The sequence below is a fragment of the Enhydra lutris genome, unplaced genomic scaffold, assembly GCF_002288905.1.
Source record: "Enhydra lutris kenyoni isolate GAN:26980312 unplaced genomic scaffold, ASM228890v2 scaffoldscaffold11, whole genome shotgun sequence".
Taxonomy (NCBI): domain Eukaryota; kingdom Metazoa; phylum Chordata; class Mammalia; order Carnivora; family Mustelidae; genus Enhydra; species Enhydra lutris.
In genome coordinates, this window is record NW_019154095.1 from 33,867,696 (window position 1) to 33,891,637 (window position 23,942).

Sequence of the window (23,942 nt, forward strand, 5' to 3'; positions counted from 1 at the left end):
TTAGAAGCTATTTCATTAAATTCATTGTTTTAAAATACCATGTCTTTTCAAATAATTGAAATGTTTTTATTTTATCATCCTTATTAGTAATTCCTTTTTTTAAATTTTTGGACATCAACCTGATTTGCATTTTATCATATCTTGGTGATTGATGAGTCTGAGCTTCAGGCCCATGCCTAGAATAAGGCTAGTATGGATAAGGAAGGAAGGATCCTATAGGAGATTAAGAGTTCTATTAAAGGCACTAAATAAATATAACAATCTCTACACTAAATTCAGGCATCTTTTTACATCTTTGGTACTACATTCTTTGCCCAGGGTCCCTCCTTCCTTGGAATTAGAAACTATATTTAAGTGCAACATGGCCTATACAACTTTTGTTTCTGGATCTGCACTAAAGTGGGATGATCTGAGGCGGGTTGCGGTAAGAACTAGTTCTTTTTCTTCTTCTAGTTTCCCAAAGCTGCAACAATTAAGATGATAAGATGTATTGCTCTTTCAAAAATATTACTCTAGATGCTTTAGTTGGAGGAAAATAAAACTTCCTCAATTTTAAAAACTGATCATAAAGGAAATGTAATAATTGATCTCTAAATCCTCCTTGATGGATACCAAGCAGAACTCATTGTTTACCTATCCTTACATTTATTTATTTTGCTAAATTCTCTATTTATCTAATGCAATTTTATTTTATCGATCTAAGAAATTTGAAAAAGTTATGGATAGCAAAAGTGTTTTTAATTTTACCATCAAGTAAGATTGTTACCAGATGACAGATTTCCCAGCTTTTTCTAAACACACTGATACGCCTTCTCCTAGGAGAAACATGAAGGAAAATAGCAGAAATCCCATTAAGGCTGGGAAGAAAAATAATGAGCTAAGTCCAGACATCTAAACAGCTTTCAATTAAGATCAAAGCCAGCTTCCCCCACGTTTTAGGTTTCACAGAATCATACCAAGGGCTACAGTTTTTAGAATCAGAGATCGATAGAGTTAACATAAAGAACTGAAATAGAAAATGACAGTCTCAGAATAAGCTTTCTCTTTCTCACAAGTCAATATTACAAGAGTCACTTCAATAATTTTCTAAACCCTTAAGATTCAGAATCCACAAGTATGGAATGCTTACTTTGGGCCAAGCATTCTTCCAGTTCCCTCATTCTTTGCTCTCCTGAAAGTCACATAAATATACAGGAAGTTGCTTAAAAACATGGTTTTGGACAATGGGAGAACTATAAGTATGCACTTTCTCTTGCATCTTTGTTAGAGACCCTAAACACAGATCTGTCTGCCGCAGCACTTCCAATACTTCCAGCTTCTATAGGACTCTGATTCTGATGTAAAGATGTCCTTATCACAACTCCTTCTCAAGAGTGTTCTCTTTCTTATGGGAAACTTTATGATAAAACCTTAGGAAAACCCACAGGGGGAGCAGTAGAGCATTTCCCATGTAATTTACAAGATGGACGTGGTTTAATCTTGACGAATAGGTGGAATCTGCAGAAGCATGCCTGATTATAGCCAACCCTCTGTGCAGTGATTTGCAAGCTGAAGACACTTCAAACATTATGAGGTAAGAAGCTGGCACTTTGTTTTATATGCTTCAGTGCTGATCTTATTTCTACCTTTTTTAAAATAAAGCCTAGTGCAGTGGACTGAAGAGATGATATTATCTGTCACAGCATTAGGTTCATCGTATTCCAGGTTTCTTCTGCCATTTTTTTTTTTTGACTGTGAAGTTGTAGGAATAAGGAAGTAAAAAATAGAGTATTCTGAGTATCTCTATGCTTCTTCGCATATTTCCTAAAGTTTCATACAGACACTAACTCTTTAAATTAAAAAAGCAAGCATATAAATAACTGATAACTCTTCAGATATTTATAAATAACATTATAAATAATAATTATAAATATAATAACATCTTTATAAATAACATCTTTAACCCACCAAAAATAAAGATGCCATTTGTGATTGGTGAGCCCTGTTAGTAGACTTTACTTACTGGGGTTTTATGCCAGTAGTTCTGCTGAAATATTATGTCTCATTTGGTATAATGTGCTTGTGATTATTGGCAAGTTTATCTTCAAGATGACTAGAATTGGTGTTGACCACCTTCAACTATGAACTATCTATGAGCAGGAACTTGACTTGTAGTAATAGCTTCATTGTGAAGGTAATGGCATTATGCCTAACCCAGAAGAACTCCTAGTCCCCAGAGCATAATAAACATACATAGCTGAAGGTGATTCTACAAATAGCAAGAAACAGTTGAGAACATATGCTGTGCGTAATACAGTACATATGAGATAGATCTTAGTTTCTTACTATGTATAATGAGAAAGTTGATTAAGATAGTCTATGAGCTACTTCATGTTATAGACAAAAATGCAATCTCTGTTTTTCCTGTAATTAATGTGTTTGAGTTTGAAGGCTAAAATACATGAAACTATTTCCTCCTCAAGACTAGAAGACCACAGGGCACCTAGTGGCTCAGTGGGTTAAGCTTCTGCCTTCAGCTCAGGTCATGGTCTCAGGGTCCTGGGATCGAGGCCTGCATTGGGCTCTCTGCTCAGTGGGGAGCCTACATCCTCCTCTCTCTCTGCCTACCTCTCTGCCGACTTGTGATCTCTCTCTGTCAAATAAATAAATGAAATCTTTAAAAAAAAAAAAAAAAGAATAGAAGACCACAGTCTCCTAGTACCAAGACCTGACCTTTTCATAGATTTCATTTACTAAATACTAAAACAATAGCACTGTTTACCGTGTATGCTTTTAAACAGAACATTTTTAGAAAACTACATAACAGTATATCTTATGTTTTATTATGCTTACCCACACATCAATTTAATTCTGAATTTAATTATATTGCAAAGCCATTGGATATGGCACATCACTGATGAGTGTATTTGTTCTTTTTGTAGGGTTCTCTCTATCAAGAACTATTGCCCTAATACCAGAATCATCATACAGATACTTCAATCCCATAACAAGGTATGATAACATTCTGGTCTATTATCCTCCTCTTTTAGTCTATGGAATTAAATGACTTATTTCATCTAAGTAATAGAACTTATTAATTTCTATAATTAATAGACCTATAGGTCTACATTCAAAAAGTTTTCTGCTGATTATAGGTGAAATTTGGAGTCCCATTAAGATTGTAAATTACTTAAGGGCACCTGGGAGGCTCAGTGGGTCAAGCATCCAACTCTTGGTTTCAGCTCAGGTCATGATCTCAGGGTCCTGGGATTGAGCCCCACATCAGGGTTCATGCTCAGAAGGCAGTCTGCTTGAGGATTCTCTCCCTCACCCCTTCACGATCCCGTTAATGTTCTCTCTCTCTCAAATGAATAAATAAATCTTTAAAAAAAAGATTGTTAATCACTTAGAAATATAAATTTGTAAAGAAGCATAGTTTCATACTTTAACAGCTGCTACCTGAGAGTCGAACTTCCAATCCACATGAATGTAGGTGCTGAGATCACTTCCTTTGGGACATTGACAGCTCTGGGCATACCCTCAATTACTGGCATCCCCTAAAAAAGAATTAGGAGGATTAGACAATCACAAAAGTTTGAGAGACAACCAGAAGCTTTGTTAGAATTGAACAATAAGGTTCAACTACACAAGGCCATTTCTTCAAAACTGGTGAGATGGCTGTTTTATCTAATGCAGAGTTTTAGGGGAAATGAAGAAAGAGAGGAATATTTCCAAATTAATGAATAAGATAAGACCTCAGAAAAAGACCTCAATGAAACAGAGATGAATGACTTACCTAAAAGAGAGTTCAAAACTGTCATAAAGATGCTCACTGAGCTAGGGTGAAGAACGGATAAAGAAAGAGATGGAATATATAAGAAAGTACAAAATGGAAGTCATAGAGCTGAGGAATTTAATAACTGAACCAAAAAATGCAGTAGAGGGGTTCAATAGCGGACTAGATGCAGCAGAAGAATCAGCAAACTTGAAGACAAGGTAGTGGAACACACCTAATTGGAGTAGCAAAAAGAAAAAAAGAGTAAAATGAATAGAGACAGCTTAAGGGACAATATCAATTGCATTATAGGAGTCCCAGAAGAAGAAAACAAAAGAGGGGCAGAAAATGTATGTGAAGAAATAATGACTGAATACTACCCTAATCTGGGGAAGAAAACAGACCTCTACATTCAGGAAGCAGAGAGAATTCCAAATAAGATGAAATAAAGAGACCCAAACCAAGACTCATATCTAAAGTATCAAAAGTTAAAGACAAAGAGAGAATCTTAAAGTCAGCAAGAGAAAAACAACTTGTAATGTACAAGGGAACCACAGTGCAGTGCCTGGGTGGCTCAGTTGGTTAAACATCTACCTTCGGCTCGGGTCATAATCCTGGGGTCCTGGAATGAGAGTCTTGGACTATCTGCTCTGCGGGGAGCCTGCTTCTGCCTCTCCCTCTGGCTGCCACACCCCCTGCTTATGCTCTCTCTCTCTCTGTCAAATAAATAAATAAAATCTTAAAAAAAAAAAAAAAAAAAGGGAACCACTGTAAGACTACCAGGGGATTTTTAAGCAAAAACTTCACAGACCAGAAGGAAGTGACCCAATCTATTCAAAGTACTGAAAGAAATAAAAAAGACCGTCAACCCTGAATATTCTATCTGGCAGTGTTGTCATGTAGAATTAAAGAAGAGAGTTTTCCATACAAGCGAAATCTAGAGGAGTTCATCATAACTAGGACTACTTTACAAGAAACATTAGAGAAAGTTCTTAAAATTGAAAGGAAAGGGCATCGTACAGGATGTACAGGAAGATACAGAAGTATACATCGCAATGACAAAGGCAAATGCGTGGTAAAATTCAGAATAATCTCATGTTGTAAAGGTGGATTAATCATTCATGAAGTATGAAGGTTAAAAGACGAAAGGAGTGAAAGTAGTTATAACTGTGATTCTTAGTAAGGGCTATGCAAGGCCAAAAAGCTGTAACTTGTGATATCAAAAATAAAATGTGGGAGGGGGGTAAAAATGTACTTTCAGAATGTGATCAAACTTAACTATATATTGTTATAAAATGAGTTATGTAAGCCTCACAGTAACCACAAAGGAAAAACCTATAGTAGTAGATACACAACAAATGAAGAGAAAGGATGCTAAGATCTGCAGAAAATCACGAACTTATGAAAAGAGCAAGAGAAGAAGAAAGGAACAGAGGATTTACAAAATAGCCAGAAAAAAATTAACAAATGACCATAGGTACATACCTATCAATAATTACCTTAAATATAGATGGATTAAATTCTCCATTTACATTTAAAGAAAAAGGGATATGTATATGTATACACATATACATATATATATATTTGTAAATGAAATATATAAGTATATTGGAATTTTGTTCAGCCATAAAAAAGAAGGAAATTCTGCATTTGCTACAGTATGGATGAGCCTTGAAGGAATTATACTAAGTGTAATAAGTCAGAGAAAGACAAATATCATGATTTCCCTCATACATGGTACCTTAAAAATTAAAAAAAAAACAAAAAAAGTACAGGTAGAACAGATTGGTATTTGCCAGAGGTGGGAGGTGGTAGGGGGGTGAAGTGGGTGAAAGGGACCAAAAAGAACAAACTTCTGTTTATAAAATAAATAAGTCATGGGAATATAATGTACAACATGGTGACTATAGTTGATAATATTTTATAGTACATTTAAAAGTTGCGAAGAGAATAGATCTTAAAAGTTCCCTTCACAAGTAATAAGTAATTGTAAACATTGGGGTGGTGGATGGTAACTAGACTTATTGTGGCGGTCGTTTCATAACACATACTAACATTGGCTCATTTGCTTGTACACCTGAAGCTAATACAGTGTAACATGTCAATTATATTTCAGTAAAAACAAGGACAAAATCAAACAAACACAGATTGTACGCTAAGGACAGTATCAGAGGTCTACATCATTTGACCCAATTTTGCACTCTCACTATTTTTGCTTTAAAAAGTGACTCACAGGGCGCCTGGGTGGCTCAGTGGGTTAAGCCGCTGCCTTCGGCTCAGGTCATGATCTCAGGGTCCTGGGATGGAGCCCCATGTCTGGCTCCCTGCTCAGCGGGAAGTCTGCTTCTTCCTCTCCCTCTGCTCCTCCTCCTGCTCATTCTTTCTCTCTCTCAAATACATAAATCTTTAAAAAAAAAAAAAAGTGACTCACAGTTTTTAAAAGCTGAATTTGTTCTTATCACTTCCACTTGACGTGGACACAATAAATGCTTTCAAGTAAATGCTTTGAAACAAATGCAAGAAAGATGTCCATTCAGAAAAAAACTTTCTTGAATTGTATTTCTTCTTAACGTCTGACCTACTTTCTACCATGAAACAGGTTTTTCTGCCAAAGATCCCCAGCTGGAGCTGGAGTACCGGAGACAACATCATCTGCTTTGCTGAGCTGAAGCTTGGCTTCATCGCCCAAGGCTGTCTGGTGCCAGGCATGTGCACCTTTCTAACGTCTCTATTTGTTGAACAAAACAAAAAGGTAACCTTGTAAATTGTTGTTGAATCTTGGCTTTTTCCCCCATATCCTCACAAGTTAGGATCAGAAATAGAAAATTGAGGAAAGCAAGAAGGCCACAAAAAATGAGATTTGACTTCCACTTGAACTATGAAGGATTGAGAGGTCTAGACTGAAGTCCCAGGTATGGTGCTGACGTTGAAGAGATTATTGATCTTATTCTTGTCTAAGAATATTTATTTGCAAAATAGAAATCATAGGTTTGCTTTCTACCTGCAGTCCAGATGTTATGAACATAAAGGTAGAAGTACTTGGAGTTATTAAAGGCAGAAATATAAATAAAAATAAAGGTTATATAGGAGGATGATTCACAATATTCAAAAGGCAGAAATAGCTCAGATCTCTATCAGTTGTTGAATGGACAAACAAACTGTAACATAGGAATAAGGGGATATTATTCAGCCATAAAGAGAAATGAACTACTGGAATATGCTGCAACATGGATATATGCTGTAACATGGATATATACTATAACATGGATATATGCTGTAAAGCCTGATATAAAATCTCACATATTTCATTAATTCTGTTTATATCAAATAACCAAAATAAATAGAAGACAGAATGCTGATGGTTGGATCCATGTTGCCAAGAGCAGACATTGGGGAGGGTGGTAAGAATTGAGAACAATTTGTTAATGGATAGGGATTTTACTTTGGTTTGACAGAATTATTTTCAAACTAGATAGGGGAAGTGACTATACAACATTCTAAATGTACTGATGCAACTGAATTGTTCATATTAATTTTTAAAATTTGAATTAGAAAATATTAAGAAAAAATTTAAAAATCCATAGAGGATTGTAAAAAAAATAAAAATAGAGGTTTTTTTATTAGTGGTAAAATTATATATAAATATAAATTAAATTCATGATAATAAACATATTCACGGAAAAAATAACAATTAAAATCTAATTTTCAGGTTATTTTGGGAACATTCTATGCAATAACAACAATAATCACCACATATTGAGTACCTAGTATGTCACTCATTTTAAATACCTTATGCTTCCCATTGATAATATTTCAAGGTAGAATCCCAGTAATGGGTCAGTGAAGCTAACTAACTTGATTGTATAGTTAAGTAAATGAGTAGAAGAGGTAGAATTGTCTGATCTAATATCTTACCACTATGCTTGATACCTGTGGTTGTTGGGTATCTACTCACAATCCCCCATATATCATGTCCTTTGATGCCTTTGAGACTAAATAAGTGGTCAAGGGGTTATTGGGACAACTGCTATAAGCACAAAGTACAGCCTTTGGAATGCCACCTGCATGAAATGATCCAAGAAAGATTCTAACCTCAGCTGGACCCAATTTCCCATTGTCCAGAGGCTCTCCAGAGAGTGACCTTTCCTCTCCATTTATTAGGAGTCTACATATGCTTTCTCTTATATTCAATTTACCTCTTGGCCTTTCTTTACACTTTATTTCCTTCATTAATAAATTTTTAAAAATTTTACATCTTTTTTGGTTTTGTCCCCAGTACTATCTAAAACAAAATGAAACAAACAAACAAAAAATCCCAAACGAACAAACAAAACAAAATAAAAAAACCATGAAAGATACTCTGGCCAGCAAAATGCTAGCTGGAAAACATGGAATTCTTCTATAATTCCTTCTGTGCATTGGAGGAAATATCATATACAGATAAATAGAGACGACATCAGACAGTAGGAATGAGCCTTGATGACACTATAATGAACCTGCCTTACCCTCCTCTTCCTGCTTACTGTGTATGTCCTTGAAAAGTGCTTGTGAGTAAATTGTCTCTGCCTGTGCTGTGTACTCAGAAAGTGCAAGATAACTGCTCTGCAAGATACATGTATTCATGTACAGTGACTCGCTTGGGCTCTTATGGAGTCTCCAACCCAGATATTGGAATTTGTAAACTGCTGCCCCTCTGGGAGTTTGAAATCATCCCTCTTCACCAAGTCTCAAGGACAGGGATGTTTGAGAGGGTGCTTCCAAAACATGAATTGTGTGGGCAAATCCCCTGGAGGTCTGGTTAAAATGCAGATTCTAATTCCAAAAGTCTGAGTGGGGCTTCATTTCTGAAAAAAGCTCCCAGGAGTGTGTAGGCTGCTGGTCTATGGACACTTTAGAGACTGGAAAACATTAGCAAGAGTGAATGACAGTAGTATCATAGTATACACAGTCTACATAGTAACACGATAACATCTCCATGGCTGGAGAATGGAAATGGAATGAGAGCTCTTTATGAAGACTTCATGTCTTTCATGGAAGTAGAGGAGGAAGATATTTAAAACCAACCCTATATTATATTGTTGTTCTTTCTGTGTGATCTAAAGTTGTAACCATATCACTGAAGATGATCATCTATTGATATTCATAGGAATTGAGAGAAATTTGTGGTTATGATATTTTTGGGCAGGGGGAGTGAAGTCTAAAACCTATTTTCAGATATCCTAAACCAGGCAGGGTCAAGGTAAGATTTTTTTAATGTTATACTCATAGCTCTGGTGTTTTAGATTCTATAATAAACTATTAACTTAGATTTAACAACTAGGGCTCTAGTGTCTTATGATCGATTTTTCTTGGATTAGACACTTTCTCTGTCAGCTTCTGGATCAATAAAATGAGAGTTATTCATCTCATAACCTGATTTTTCTGAGTATGACATTAGTATCTGTAAAACTTTCAAGTACTCAGATTCCAAGACCTTGGATCAATGATATGTGTTTCAACTATATTAATTATATGGTGAGAAATTATAGTTCAAAGAGCACTTCCAGTTTCTTCAAGGCAGAGACAGCATTGCATTAGGCTTAAACTTGGACTAAATCTACTCCAGTTGACATACTTGAGCTCCCTGATTCTACTATGTAAATCGAAACTCTATCTTATCCTCCTGTTTCCTGTTCTGATCTTTAAAAAAAAAAAAAAATGATCACAGAAAGTCTTCTCCATCTCTATCATTCTTTTACCCTCTGTCAAAAACTGAAACATTTACATTACAAACATTAAGCCCCCCACCTTTTTTTTTAGTTATGGAGACTTAAATAGGGACTCCCAGTGAAGTGAATACTCTTCGATGAAAAATTTAAGAGAGTGGGAGAAGGCAGGAGATTTGGCTGAATCTTGGAATGGGGATTGCAGAGCGAGTGCTTGAATTGCTTGATATGAATAGTCCTTTTTTTAAGTCAGAATATTTTCTCTCTCTCTCTCTCTCTCTCTCTGTGTGTGTGTGTGTGTTGTGTTTTCTAAAGCACAGGCTGGTCATCTGAATATTTCTGAACTAACCTTAACTCTCCACAGCCACAGTGTTTCAGAACTTATAGGAATTCCAGACATTCACCTAGGTTTCTGGGCTTTAAGAGGAGCCTGTCCTTTCATGAAGGAGCAGTGTGGTGGGAGTTCTCATGGCAACAGATGGGGAAGATGATGAGAATGTATGGAGAGCATAACAAAATTCTGAGTTCTTATACAAATATCAGAGATGAGTTACCCAACAGCCCAAACCCTGCACAGCCTGTATTCAGCCTTTGTGAGAGATATCCTTCTCTCTCCCCTTCTTCCTTTTCTCTGGAAACCTGCTGCTGTCCCTGATTTTTATCTCATGTCCATTGATCAGGATGGCTCCTTAAGTTCATTTGAAGCTATGAAAAGTTCTGATACTGGGCAGAAGCCTTGAATGTTTTTTCTTTGTGGCATATGGCTAGTCAATGGAAAACTTAATATGTTAAAAAAAAATCTTAAGCAGCTGTATTTATGGAGAGACAACTTAGATTCCATATTGTCCTTCTCCTCTTACTGTTACTGACTCAAAAACCAGTCTACCTTGCTGACATTATTGGGAGAATTTCAGTTTCTACAAGGTGTCATGAATGCCATCTGGGAAGAAACCAACTCATTATGCTTTCATTTTCTTCTGAACTCTCTAGCGTAAATAGTTGAGGTGTATGGTAGAGTTTTAGTTCTTCCTTTGACGTTTCTTCAGTGAACCACTAGGACAAATCTCTTTTCTATAACTTAAGTGCAATGGGTGCTGGTTTGCTGCTTAGCAGGACATACAACTTGAATTATAACATCCCATATTCCATGTCCAAGTTCTACATGAGGCATGATTGTGTATTCCAGGTTTTTCCTAAACAGCCTTGGCAAAAATATTTCTTTAATGGCCTGAAGAACAAAATCCTGACTCAACGTCTCTCTGATGACTTTGCTGGAATGAGTTTTCCTGACGTTTCCCGGTAAGTTAAAAGAAATGCTTTCCTCGTTCCTCATGCAATGACATTCTTTCAATAATGTTCACTGGGGGGACCACTGTAGGCCAGGCTCCATGATAAATACTGAAGTGTAAGAATGAACAAGTCTGCATCTGTGCAATTGAGAAGCTTGCATTCTGTGTGAGACATAGTCGCCATGCTGGCTATGATAAACTTTAGAATAGATTGACTTGCATTCAGGAGTCTCTTCCTCTGCTGAGGTACTAGTGTTTTCCCAGCACAGAGCACAGAGTGTTGGTCATATTCTTGTGAATTAGCACCCTGCTATCCTCTTTCCTCACAATTACTTATCTTCCTTCCTAGGCTCTGCTTTGTGAAGCTGGGACTCATGCTGATAGCCATCGAACACAAATCCATGTTTCATGGTTACTGGTACCAATGAGACTTTGAATCTTTTCAGTTTTGTAAAAGGAGAATCTTTATGATTAAGACTTCTCCAAAAATACAGACATAACTAAGATATTGCCATTTGTTGAGAGCCAGCCTGTTGGGCACCCAGTTTGCTGTGGTGCACTTTGTATTGTCTTTAATGATTGGGGTTAGAATCTAATGATTAGAGTTAGAATGGTTACCCTAGTGGGTGGACAGGTGCTTTGCCTTTGTTCCCGTGGCCCTCCCCAAATTCTTTCTCATGAGCAAGGGAGAGAAGAAATGCTCTCCTTCTCAGATCTGGGATTCCTTTTAATTTATTACTAGATCTTATAAGTCTTGACCATGAAATAGTACCATGAGATAGAATTATTTATGACAATAAATGCTCCCATAAACTGTAGCTTTAGAAACTAAGCTGTAAAATATGGCAAAATGGGAATTCAGACTATGGGACAAAGTCTGCTTTTGGTAGAGTAGATAAAAGAGAGAACCAACATTATTAGACCATTGGAATTTCTTGAGAACCCATAATGAATAATATGAGAACTAAAATAATTTATCATGTAATAAAAAAAATCTAGTAAGACAGCAAATCAACTACTATGATATATATAGAGAGAATAAAAAATGCTGAAAAATGAGAAAAACTGAGGGTTTAAATAGGTTGGGGAACAAGAAAGACTATTATATTGGCTTATGTATTCTTTTAGTGGAAAACTAAGTTGAATTAAATTGGAATCAACAGACCAAATTCTGATCCTGATTATAACTTGCTAACTCTGTGGTGTTGGAGAAACATCCATTCTCTGTGAATCGAGGAGGTCATGTTAATACCTGAGACCCTTTCTAGTTCTAAAACTGACATTATCAGGAGCCTTAGAATTATAGAGAAGTAGTCAAAATTCAACAAGTTTGAATGATATCAGACAGACTACAAAGGAACAATTTTATAATGAAATGTTGGACAGAAGAAAAATCTAAGTAGAGATATTGCAAAATGCATCTGGGCAAAAGGAGTCAGCAGGGTACTGTACAAAGGAAGTCACTAAGGAGAGAATAACAAATAGTATCATCTAGCTGGCTTAATTCTATTTAACAATCCTGCCATGCTCAAGAAAATCTCAGAATTTAAATCTGTGCACAAATGGCCTTTCTGCCAGAAATAGGTTACTGCAAAAAGGATGGAGTCTTAGAACCATAAACCAGGCAGTTTGAGTCTTAGACTGGTCCAGAACTTTGCCTTCAGCAACATGGGCTATGCATTGGAACTATTTGCAAAGCTTTAAAGGCATATATATAGATTCCAAAATCCCACTCTGATCTTTACAAAATCAAAATCTCCAAGGGTAGGACCAGAGAATTTTTGAAGACCCCATGATAGAGTCAGTTTTTTTGCTGGTATTTGTAAACTACTGGACCAAATGTTCTTGAGGTCCCTTCCAACTTCAGCATCCTAGATTTCTTTAAACTTTATTAGGATGACTATGGGACATCACAGAACAGAAACACAAACATTTATTAGGCAGCTAATTTCCACATATATTCAAGATGCCTTGATGCTGTTTATTATCTAGCACATATGTACCCCTAATGAAAGAGGATCGTGCTCTAACTTACATTTAACTTTGGTTTCTCACCGAAGAGTCAGGTGAATCAAAGAGATTAAATCCTGATTTGGTTAATAGCAGTCTTTTACATGATTGCCAGTTCATGACCAGCAATGCTACAGGCACTTTGCTTACATAAACTCTTGAATCTCTACAACAATGGGTATACTTCTTAGTCCCATTTTATAGAGAAGGAAGATGAGGCCCAGAAAAGTTAAATAATTTTCCCAAACTCACATCAGTCCCAAGTGGCAGAGCCAGCATCTGAACTCAGCAAGGGAGGTGGTGATCCTCATCACTATGCTGTACTAAATCCACTGTAGCCATAAGTGGGAGGAAAATAGGGCATCTCAATGGCTGAGGTTTAGACTAGTATACAGAAAAACTGGAGGGAAAACCCATCTTTTCTCACCTTCTATTTTCTCTTCTAATCGATACACTTGAATAGACTTTAAAACTTGGGAAAGCCCAGGTCACCTGGGTGCCTTAGTTAAGCATCCGACTGTTGATTTCAGCTCAGGTTGTGATCTCAGGGATGTGAAATGGAGCCCCCCATCAGGCTCCAAGCTAGGAGTGGAGCCTGCTTACTATTCTCTCTCTCCCTCTCCCTCTGCCCCTCCCCGGCTTGCATGCCTGTGTGCTCTTTCTCTGTCTCGCTCTCTCTCTCTCTCAAATAAATAAGTAAATAAATCTTAAAAAAAAAAAAAAAGTTCAAAAAGCCCTTGACAATCATATGGATTTGTCTTAGGGGATAATTTATTATCTGCTAAGCAATAAAGCTGGATCTGACCCCAGTCAGATAATGTTCTAAGTTTGTTGCAGTAGCAAACATTCTCTAGAGAGCAAGTGGCCATGATTCATGAAAGGGATTTCAAGCCAGTTCGGAAAAATGTGCAAAGGGAGTTCACCTCTCCTTTCAAATGCAACCGCAGCTGTTATTGTGACAGTATCTTCATTACTAAATATTTATTTTTTTAAAGATTTTATTTTTTATTTGACAGAGAGAGAGAGAGATCACAAGTAGGCAGAGTGGCAGGCAGAGAGAGAGAGAGGAGGAAGCAGGCTCCCTGCTGAGCAGAGAGCCGAATGCGGGACTCAATCCCAGGACTCTGGGATCATGACCTGAGCCGAAAGCAGAGGCTTAACCCACTGAGCAACCCAGGCGCCCCCATTACTAAATACTTAATATGAGTTCAGAGGGTACTGCCTTAAAAATAAGAGCTATGAAGATACAACTCAGTTTATGTTTGCTAGCTAGTGAACATCAGCCAATGATGGGGGCACAAATCCATGTTCTTTTCCTTTCAAAGTTAAAAGCGTTTATTCTACTCATTAATATCAGTCAGTAAACATTTGGAAAATGCCATCCAGTGTCTCAGATAATAAACTACCTGAATATAGCATCAACACAGCTACCCAGCATCTTTTGATTCTTGGCATAGTGTGGAAGAGCTTTTGTGGCACAACCCCTTTTATTTTTGTAAAGCTCTTAAACTCAGAAGTTACTTTGGAGTACCCTAACAACAGAATAAGCTTTGCCAAAATTAATATTTGACTTCTTTCCAGTGTTAATATAAAAGGAGTGTTTTAAGGGAGTAAAGGAGTACTTTTACCGTGTGCAAATGAAGTAATGGTACTTTCAAGTTTATAAGACCTCACTGTGTTGAGGGTCTGAATTAAAGGAAATAAAAATGGGATAGCCTGAAAAACATAGGGAGAAATGTGGGGAATTCAAATAGGCGTGATGTAGTACTACATCAAGGAGTCTCATGGGTAAAATTTGTAAGATGTCATTTTCAAACACACAAACAATAAGGAAAGAGAAAATCAAAGTGTTCATGTAGCAATAGAAACAATTCATGTGGTTCCTGCTCTCAAAAATCTGGCAATCAAGATAGAAAAAAAATGCAGTCTAAAGAAATATGCAAGTTCAAAAATTGCATAAGCAAATAAAAGGAACTTTTGAATCCAGCTGGTTAACTAGGCATAATTTAATTCTATAGGACAAGTAGCCTAAAGATAAACACCACTACTATGACTGTAAGACTTGCAACCATGTGGCTGTGGCATTGAGTAGGCTAAATTAGCAAGGCTCCATGCATCTGAGTTGGTTTATCCATTTTAGGTTTAGGATGCAGTCCAGGGAGGAGTTCACCCTTAGCTCAGCTGTAATCATGTTGTGACCTGACTCCCTTCTGGATATTTAGCAGCAATCAAATGCAGTTTTTCTACCCTATTTGGCAGCAGAAGGGGATGGAGTCTTATTAACTCTCCAGTTCAGGGAATCCATTGGTAATGACAGAATGACACCAAATATTTCCATACAAATTAAAGGGGAAAATTCCTGTATTTTTATTTTCTGTTTCCAGTAGTCTGCTGCTAAATCCACCTGTACAGGTTAAGCTGCGTAAGAACACACTAGGGTTCTTTATTGCTGAATCTGCAAAGGAAGTCATAAGGTAATTTTTTTATTACTTTATAGGGAGAAAGTCCTAAAGCAAATGCAACTCAATGGCAAACTGATTCAGCACCATGGTTAGTGTTAAGCCTCACATAAGTCATTCTTGATTTGCTTTCATTGTCCAGAGCCGCCTTTTACTGTGCCAGCTGTCACAATGATATCTTTACTCCTGAGCTAATTGGAAAATGTAGCTGCAAAGCCAAGGTCCATCGACACTTTCCAGGTAATTACACTTCATATCTGGTTGCCCTCAGCCCAGCTTCCAGGGGCATGACCAAAGAAAGATGAGTTCCGTCTCTTAAGATAATACCTATTTGAACTTGGCCCAGAAGTGGCAGATATTTCCCCAAACTGGGCATACAAGACCTGAGAATCAGTTTTTTAGAGCTGGAAGAAATCTTGCTAGGTATCTAGTTAGACTTCTTCACAGGCCAAGCAAATGAGTACCAGAAGAGATTCAGTAACGTTGAAAGTCAAGAGCCAGTTGGAGGCACCCCCAACTCAATGCCAGACCTACTGACTTTCAGCCTGTTGCTTTTCACTCCATCACAATGGTTTTCCCTCTTCAGTCTCAAAGTTCAGCCTATATCTGACTTCTTGGTTGGCCATAAGGCTACCTCATGACCACTCTTTCAAAAGAATTATTTTATCGAGCTATGTTTATTTGACAACATTGTGTAAATTTAAGGTGTGCTATGGATTGATTTGATATATTTATACTGCAATGTGATTGCCACTGTAGCGTTAGCTAACACTTCTATTTTGTCACATAATTATCATTTTTCCTAGCGTTGGGAACAGGACCATTCCTTGAGTACCCTGAATGGACTGTAGGGGATTTAAAGTTTACTCATTCTGACACAGTGATGAGGAAATGTAATTTTTTTCTCTCATCTCTAATTGAACTCAATAGCTTACCAACAACTTTACCCTATAGCTGCAAAAGAGAGATTGTCTTATACATTAATGATAACTTCTTCCCTTGTAGTTTAAAACTTAGTCTCTTCCAAGTACTTTAGGATTCCGTGGGTAAAGTCCCAGTGTTTCAGCATTTAAACTTAATTCAAAATTTGAATTTCCTATCAGGACTATTCTTATCTTTAAGGTTTCATCCTTTCCTTCTCCCCAGAATTCTATTTAAATGCAGGAGTAAATTTGCTCAACATCATGGTTGTTGGGATTTTTTTTGTTTGTTTTTCTTTTTGAGAGTGAGAGAGAGAGAGCAAGCTTGCAAGGGGGTGAGGTAGAGGGCAGAGGGAGAGAATCTTAAGCAGGCTCCACACCCAGTGCAGAGCCCCACTCAGAGTTTAATGTCCTGACCCTGAGATCATGGCCTGAGCCTAAATCAAGAGTTGGACACTTAATTGACTGAACCACCCAGGCACCCCCATGGCTGTTCTTATAGTGGACAGCAAGATACCCTTTAATACAAGTCCTTCCTGGTTCCTGAGGTACCTCATTCCCTTGGTAAGTGTCAGCATCTGTGACCTCTCCATCAGTAACCAGTATTAGTTCTTCTTGGCTTTGGGTCACCTTCTGTCATTTATTACCGAAATCCATCATCCCTGCCATACCCTCTGGTCTTGAGGTCTTACAAAGCCCCTTTACCTGTACTCCTGATCTATTCATTCTGTATGTTATTTTGGCCCCTCAGCTGTTTGAGACTTTCCAGTCTCCTGGTAAATATAGATGCATACCAGAAGGTGGGAGCCCTCTCTAGCCTTCTCTCTGTTTAAGCCCACTTGCTGCCTTGTCTCCTCCTCCGTAATCATCTTGCATTGATACCAAATACTCTTCTGAGCCTCCTCCACCAATGAAAATCCATATGACAGAGGAAACACATCCCTCATTTTTCCCTTTGGCACACCTCTGAAGCTATCACATTTTCCTTGTCCAGCAACTTGAAACACAACCTGTCCTCAGCAACCTGAAACACAAGTTGTGTGTGTTGGGTGTGGGAGGGGGCTGGGTCCTTTCTGAGGGATCCCAGCTCTAACATTTTTATATAACAAAAGCTTTATTAAGATATAATTTAAATACCATGAAATAAATACTTCTAAAGCATACAATTCAGCGGGTTTTAGTGTGCAAACAGATTTGTGAAACCAGCACTCCAATTTTAGAACATTTTCCATAACTCAGAGAGGAATTCCATACCCAGTAGTGGTTACTCCCCATTTTTTTCTGCCCACACCCCTGGAAACCACTAGTCTATTTTTGTGTCTAGATTTGTCTGATCATTTCATGAAATGGGAATCAGACAGCATGAGGTCTCTTTTGTCTGGCACCCTTCACTTAGCCATGTTGTAGCATGTATCAATACCTCATTTCTTTTTATGGCTGAATGATATTATGTTGTATGGATATACTTCATCTTGTTTATTCATTCATCTGTTGATGGACATTTAAGTTGTTTGCACCTTTTGGATATTGTGGATAATGTTGCTATGAATATTGGTGCTCAGATATCTGTTTGACTTCCTGCTTGTGATTTTTCTTGTATATATCCAGCAGTAAAATTGCTAAATCAGATATTAATTCAATGTTTAATTCTTTGAGGAACTGCTATACAGTTTTCCTCAGGAGCTACCTCGTTTCACACTTCTACCAGCAATATGTAAGAGTTCCAATTTCTCCACATCCTTTTTAAAAAAATAATCCCCCCCTTTTTTTTAATAATAGCCATCCTAATGAGTATAAATTGGTGTCTTATTGTGGTTTTAACTTGAATTACCCTAATGGCTAATGAAGTTGAGCATCTTTTGTGAGGATATTATGGGCCATTTGTATGTTGTTGGAATGTCTATTCAGATCCTTTACCCACTTTTTAAATTGGGTTGTTGTCTTTCTATTATTGGGTTGTATACGGTCTTCATATATTCTAAATATATGTCCCTTATCAGATGTATGGTCTCCCAATATCTTCTCCCATTTTGTGGTTTGTCCTTTTTTCTTCATATAATTTTTCTTCATCAAAGTTTATTTCCTCATCAAAATTTAAATTTTGATGAATTCCAGTGATGTATTTCATCATTTGTTGCTTGTGCTTTTGTGGAATAGCTAACCTGAGGTCGTAAAGATTTACTCCAACATAAAATTCTTCTGAGAATTTTATGTTTTTAGCTCTTACATGGGGGGTCAGTGATTCCTTTTGAGTTGATTTTTTATGTTTGGTTTCAGGAAAGGATCCAATTTCATTCTTTTCAATGTGGATATTCAGTTGTCCATGCATCAGTTTTTCTTGAACTCTTTTTGGTGCCCTTGTCATAAAACAATGGACTGCAAAGGTGTGGGTTTATTTCTGAGTCTCAGTTTTATTTCTTTGATCTGTATGTCTAGCTTTGTGTCAGTACCACACTGACTTCCCTATCATAGTTTTGTATTAAATTCTGAGATCTGGAAATATGAGTCCTCCAAGTTTGTTATTCTTTTTCAAGATCATTTCGATTATTCTGCGTCCCTGCATTTTCTTACGAATTTTGGGATAAACATGTCAATTTCTGCAAAGAAGCCACCTGGGATTTTGATTGGCATTGTGTTGAGTCTGTAGGTCAATTTTGGAAATATTGTTATTAAGACAGTAAGTCTTCTGACGCATGAACATGTGATGTCTTTATATCTATTTATACCTGTAATTTCCTTCAATGGTGTTTTATAATTTTCAGATAAAAGGTTTTATATTATTCATGTTCAGTTGATTCCTAAGTATTTTATTCTTTTTAGTGCTTTTGTAAATGCAATTATTTTCTTTTTTTTTTTTAAGATTTTATTTATTTATTTGTTTTAGAGAGGAAGAGAGCAAGAGTATGAGTGGGGGGAGAGGCAAAGGGAGAGTGAGAGAATCTCAAGCAGACTCTGCACTGAGCACAGAGCCCTACATGAGGCTCTGACTCACAATCCTGAGATCATGACCCAAAATGAAGCCATTTGCAGATGATTCATTGTTAGGGTCTAGAAATACAATTGATTTTTGTGCATTGATCTTGTATTCTGCAACCTTACTGAAACTGTTTTATTAGTTCTAATACCCTTTTTTGTGGCCTTTTATTTCATTTTCTTGCCTAATTTCTGCTCATTCATTTATGATTTTAGTAATATGAGTATTTCCTCATTTTTGTGGCCAGTCTTGCCAGTTGTCTATTTTATTGGGTTTTCCAAAGAATCAATTTTAATTTTTTAATCTACTATTGTTCAATCTTTTAATTAAGTTGTGTATACTCTAATTTTTATTATTTCCTTCTTTCAATTTAATATGATTTAATTTTCTCTTCTCAGTGTCTTAACATGAAAGATTAGATTAGGTTATGTGATTTTAGATCTTTTTTTCTTTTTAAATAAACAGAAGAATTAATATCAGTAAACAGAAGAATTAATATCAGTAAAATTTTCTCTAAGCACTCTTTAAGGTTATGTCATATTTTGATGAGTTCTGTTTTTATTTTCATATTTATCTAAAAGTATTGTATAATTCCACTTGTGATTTGTAGGGGCAGGACCCATTGGTTATTTAGGCATATGTTGTTTTGTTTCCACGTATTTATGGATTTCCCCAATTCCTTCGTTACTGACTTTTCATTTCATTTCATTTTTATTGAAGAACAAAATGATTTTGTATTTAAATACAAAGTCTTTGTATGATTTAAATTCCTTTAAATACATTCATACTTATTTTATGGGCTATTATATGATCCATCCTGAAAAATATTCAACGTATAGCTGAAAAGAGTCTGTATTCTTTTGTCATTGAGTGGAATGTTATATAGATGTTTGTTAGGTCTAGTTGGGTTATAGGTTTGTTTGTTTGTTTGTTTTTAAGTCTTCTATTTCCTTGGTGATCCTTGCTGATAGAACAATGGATAGTTCTGTCTGCTATTGAAAGTGGGGTATTAAAATTCCAGTTATTATTGTTGAATTATCTATTTCCCCATTTAAATATGTTAGTTTTATGAATCATGTGTTTTGGATTTCTATTGTTATGTGCCTATGAGTCTGTTACATCTTAGCAGTAGATTAACCATTTTATCATTATAAAATGTTTTTGTCTTTAGTAATATATTTGTCTTAAATTCTATTTTGTGTGAAATTAGTGTAACCACTCTAGTGCTCTTTTGGTTACCATTTGAATGAAATGTTTTTCATCCTTTTTCTTTCAATCTATTAGTGTCTTTGAATCTAAAGTATATATCCTGTATGCAGTATACAGTTGGATCATGTTCTTTTTCCCCATTCTGCCAATCCCTGCTTCTTTATTTTATTTTATTTAAGATTTTAGTTATTTATTTGACAGAGAGAGAGCATAAACAAGGGGAGGAATAGGCAGAGGGAGAGGGAGAAGCAGCCTCCCTGCTGGGCAGGCAGCCTGATGTGGGGCTTGATCCCAGGACCCTGGGATCATGACATGGGCCAAAGGCAGATGCTTAACTGACTGAGCCACCCAGGTGTCCCCTCTGCTTCTTTATTACAGAGTTTAATTCATTCACATTAATGCAATTACTGATAAATTAGTATTTACAACTGCTGTTTTGCTGTTTTTTTAACATGTCACATCTCTTTTGTTTCTTAAATCATTTATTACTGCCTTCTTTTGTGTTAGGTATTTTCTAGAGTACCAGTTTAAATCTCTTGCTATTTATTTTCATATATATTTTTTGTTATTTTCTTGATAGTTGGCCTGGAATATGTTGTTAACCTCACAATGTATAATAATTTTGTTTGGATTAATGCCACGTTAGTTTCTATAGTATACAAAAACTATGTTCTTATATAGTTCCATTTCCTCCCTTTAGGTTATCATCACAAATTAAATCTTTATATATGTGTGGCCATCAGCATAAATTTGTAATTATTTTTCTATAAATTCATCTTTTAAATCAGATAGAAAAAAAAGAGTTTACAAACAAACAAAAAGCTCTGTATTTTATTTTATATTTATTTATGTAAATCTTCCTTTACCAATGCTCTTTATTTCTTCATGTGGATTTGAGTTACTGCCTGGTGTCCTTTTATTTCAAATTCAAGGACTCCTATTTGTATTTGATGTAGGACTTTTTTATGTTCATAAGCAATGAACTCTCTTAGGTTTTTTAAGTCCTAAAATGTCTTAATTTATCTTTCATTTTTGAAGGATAGTTTTAGCAAATATGGAATTGTTTCTTGGCAATTTTTCATTCAGGACTTTGAATATGTCATCCTACTGCTTCCTGGCCTCCATTGTTTATCTTAAGAAATCAGCTGTTGGAGCACCTGGGTGGCTCAGTTGGTTAAGCATCTGCCTTCAGCTCAGGTCATGATCTCAGGGTACTGGGGATAGATCCCCACATTGGGCTCCCTTCTTGGTGGGGAGCCTGCTTCTCCCTCTTCCTCTGCCTGCTGTTCCCCCTGCTTGTGCATGCTCTCTCTCTCTCTCTCTCTCTCTCTGTTAAATAAATAAACTATTTTTTAAAAAAGGAAAAAAAGAAATCAGCTGTCAATCCTTATTGAGGATCCTTTGTACATGATGAGTCACTTCTTGATGCTTTGAGTATTCTCTCCTTTTCTTTGGGTTTCAGTAGTTTTTTTATGGAGTATCTAGATGTTGATCTTTTTGAATTTATGATAATTAGAATTTGTAACCTTCTTGGTTGTGTAGATTAATGTTTTTCATCCAATTTGAGAAGTTTTTGGACATTATTTCTTCAAATATTCTTTCTACTCTTTGTCTCTCTTCTCCTTCTGTGACTACCATTGAGTGGATGTTGGTACATTTATACAGCATCCCAGAAGATCTCTCACATTCAGTTCACTTTTCTTTATTTTTTCTTCTGTAACTCAGACTGGATAATCTCCCTTGACCTATCTTTGACTTGGCTGATTCTTTTTTCAGGATGTTGAAACTTGATCTCAAATTAAACTAATTTTTTATTTTGGTTCTTATGCTTTTCAACTCCAGGATTCATATTTTTTAATAATTCTAACTCTTTTTTATTTTTTAATTTTTTAAAGGTTTCATTTATTTATTTGAGAGAGAGAGAGAGAGCAAGAGAGATAGAGAGTACAAGCTGGGAGGTGCAGCAGAGGGAGAGGGAGAAACAGACACCTGCTGAGCAAGAAATGCAGGACCCCAAGATTGTGACCTGAGCCAAAGGCAGATGCATAGCTAACTGAGCCACCCAGGTTCCCTTAATAACTGTAACTCTTTATTAGTATTCTCTGTTTTGTGAGACATCATTCTCATATTCTTTCAGTTTTTAGCTATAATTTCCCTTAGTTCTCTGAACATACTTAAAATAACTTTTAATAGATTTAAAGTCTTAGACTACTAAATGAAATGTCTGGCTTTCTCAGAGACAGTATCTACTGATAGCTTTTCATCCTGTATATGGATAATACTTTCCTGTTTCTTTCCATGTCTCATAACTTTTTGTTGAAAATTAGACATTCCAAATATAACTGTGGTAATTATGGAAATCAAATTTCGCCCACCTTATTCCCTAGTGTTTTTTTGTTGTTGTTACTGCCTGTTGTAGTTGCCATTATTCTAGTGACTTTTATGAACTATATAATGTCTGCTTCTTTGTCATTTGTAGCCACTGAATTCTCTCTTGTGTTTGTTTAGTGGCCATCTATTAACTGGACAGAGATCTTGTTAAATACCTGCAACCAATAAATCTCCCAGTATTTGTCAAAGGATTTAGTGTTTTTGTTGAGACATGCCTCCAATATTCAGCTAGGCAGTTGTCAACTCTGCTTTAGCCCTCACTTCCTGCTTGAACAGAACATCAAGGTCAGTGAGAGGTGAGAACTTAGGACCTTTTCAGCATGCACACATCTGTGTATATTCCTGGAGCCCTGGGCATGTATGTTGTTTACATTTTCAGGACTGTTCTAGGATTTTTTAAAGTGCCTATGGACAACTTATTCCTCAGTTTTTCCTTTAAACATTTTTTAGTCTATTGTTTGCCCTTTTATCCATTTTCTCACACAGCTGTGATACTAAAACATTTACTATGGCTTACTGGATAGAGGGTTTTAGAACTAGGTAAGTTTAAATAAGGTTGAAAAAAGACAAGTTATTCAAGTAGCATCATCCAGGGAACCACCACACAAGTCAAATAATGACTCTCCTTTGGAAATAAGGCTTTGAAAGAATTGTAGTTCTGCTCTACTCCCTCTGACACCAGGAACATGGGGCATTATTTTTCAAGGATACTAAGTAGCTAGGGAGTTGGAGATGGGACCAATATAAGTTAAAACACCACAAAGATTGCTGTTTTAATGAAGATATATTCATTTTTCTGGACTAATTGTTCTTGGATCACTGCCGATTAGTTTTCAGAATTCTGAAAAAATTCATTCTGACCATTTTTGTCCGTTTATTCTTTGTTTTTATGGAGAAACAAACTTTCTGAAGTCTTTATCATTTTTATGTGTGTGGCTCAATTTCATTTTTGAAAGATAGTTTTACTGGATATAGAATTTTTGGTTGACAGTTTATTCCAACACCTTGAGTATATCATCCCACTGCCTTCTAGCCTCCATTCTTTCTGATGAAAAGTCCTCTGTTAATCTCACTGGGTTTCACTTGTAAATCAAGTTTTGCCTGTCTTTTGCTGCTTTTAAGATTTTCTTCTTGTCTTTGACTTTCAGCATTGTTCCTATGATATGTCTGTGTCTGGATATCTTTATGCTTATCCTATTTGGCATTCACTGATATCTTTGGATGTGTAATG

General features: G+C 36.3%; 1 protein-coding gene across 1 annotated transcript in view; it reads left to right on the forward strand.

The window, feature by feature from the left end:
• LOC111144610 (potassium calcium-activated channel subfamily U member 1) overlaps positions 1 to 23,942 on the forward strand; it is a 150,025-nt gene that overhangs the window by 45,005 nt on the left and 81,078 nt on the right. Inside the window, exons 11-18 of the mRNA XM_022498994.1 lie at positions 319 to 424; positions 1,491 to 1,573; positions 2,922 to 2,991; positions 6,354 to 6,506; positions 10,646 to 10,758; positions 11,098 to 11,166; positions 15,143 to 15,232; positions 15,360 to 15,457. Coding sequence (XP_022354702.1) covers positions 319 to 424; positions 1,491 to 1,573; positions 2,922 to 2,991; positions 6,354 to 6,506; positions 10,646 to 10,758; positions 11,098 to 11,166; positions 15,143 to 15,232; positions 15,360 to 15,457 — 782 coding nt within the window. The remainder of the gene's footprint in view (positions 1 to 318; positions 425 to 1,490; positions 1,574 to 2,921; positions 2,992 to 6,353; positions 6,507 to 10,645; positions 10,759 to 11,097; positions 11,167 to 15,142; positions 15,233 to 15,359; positions 15,458 to 23,942) is intronic.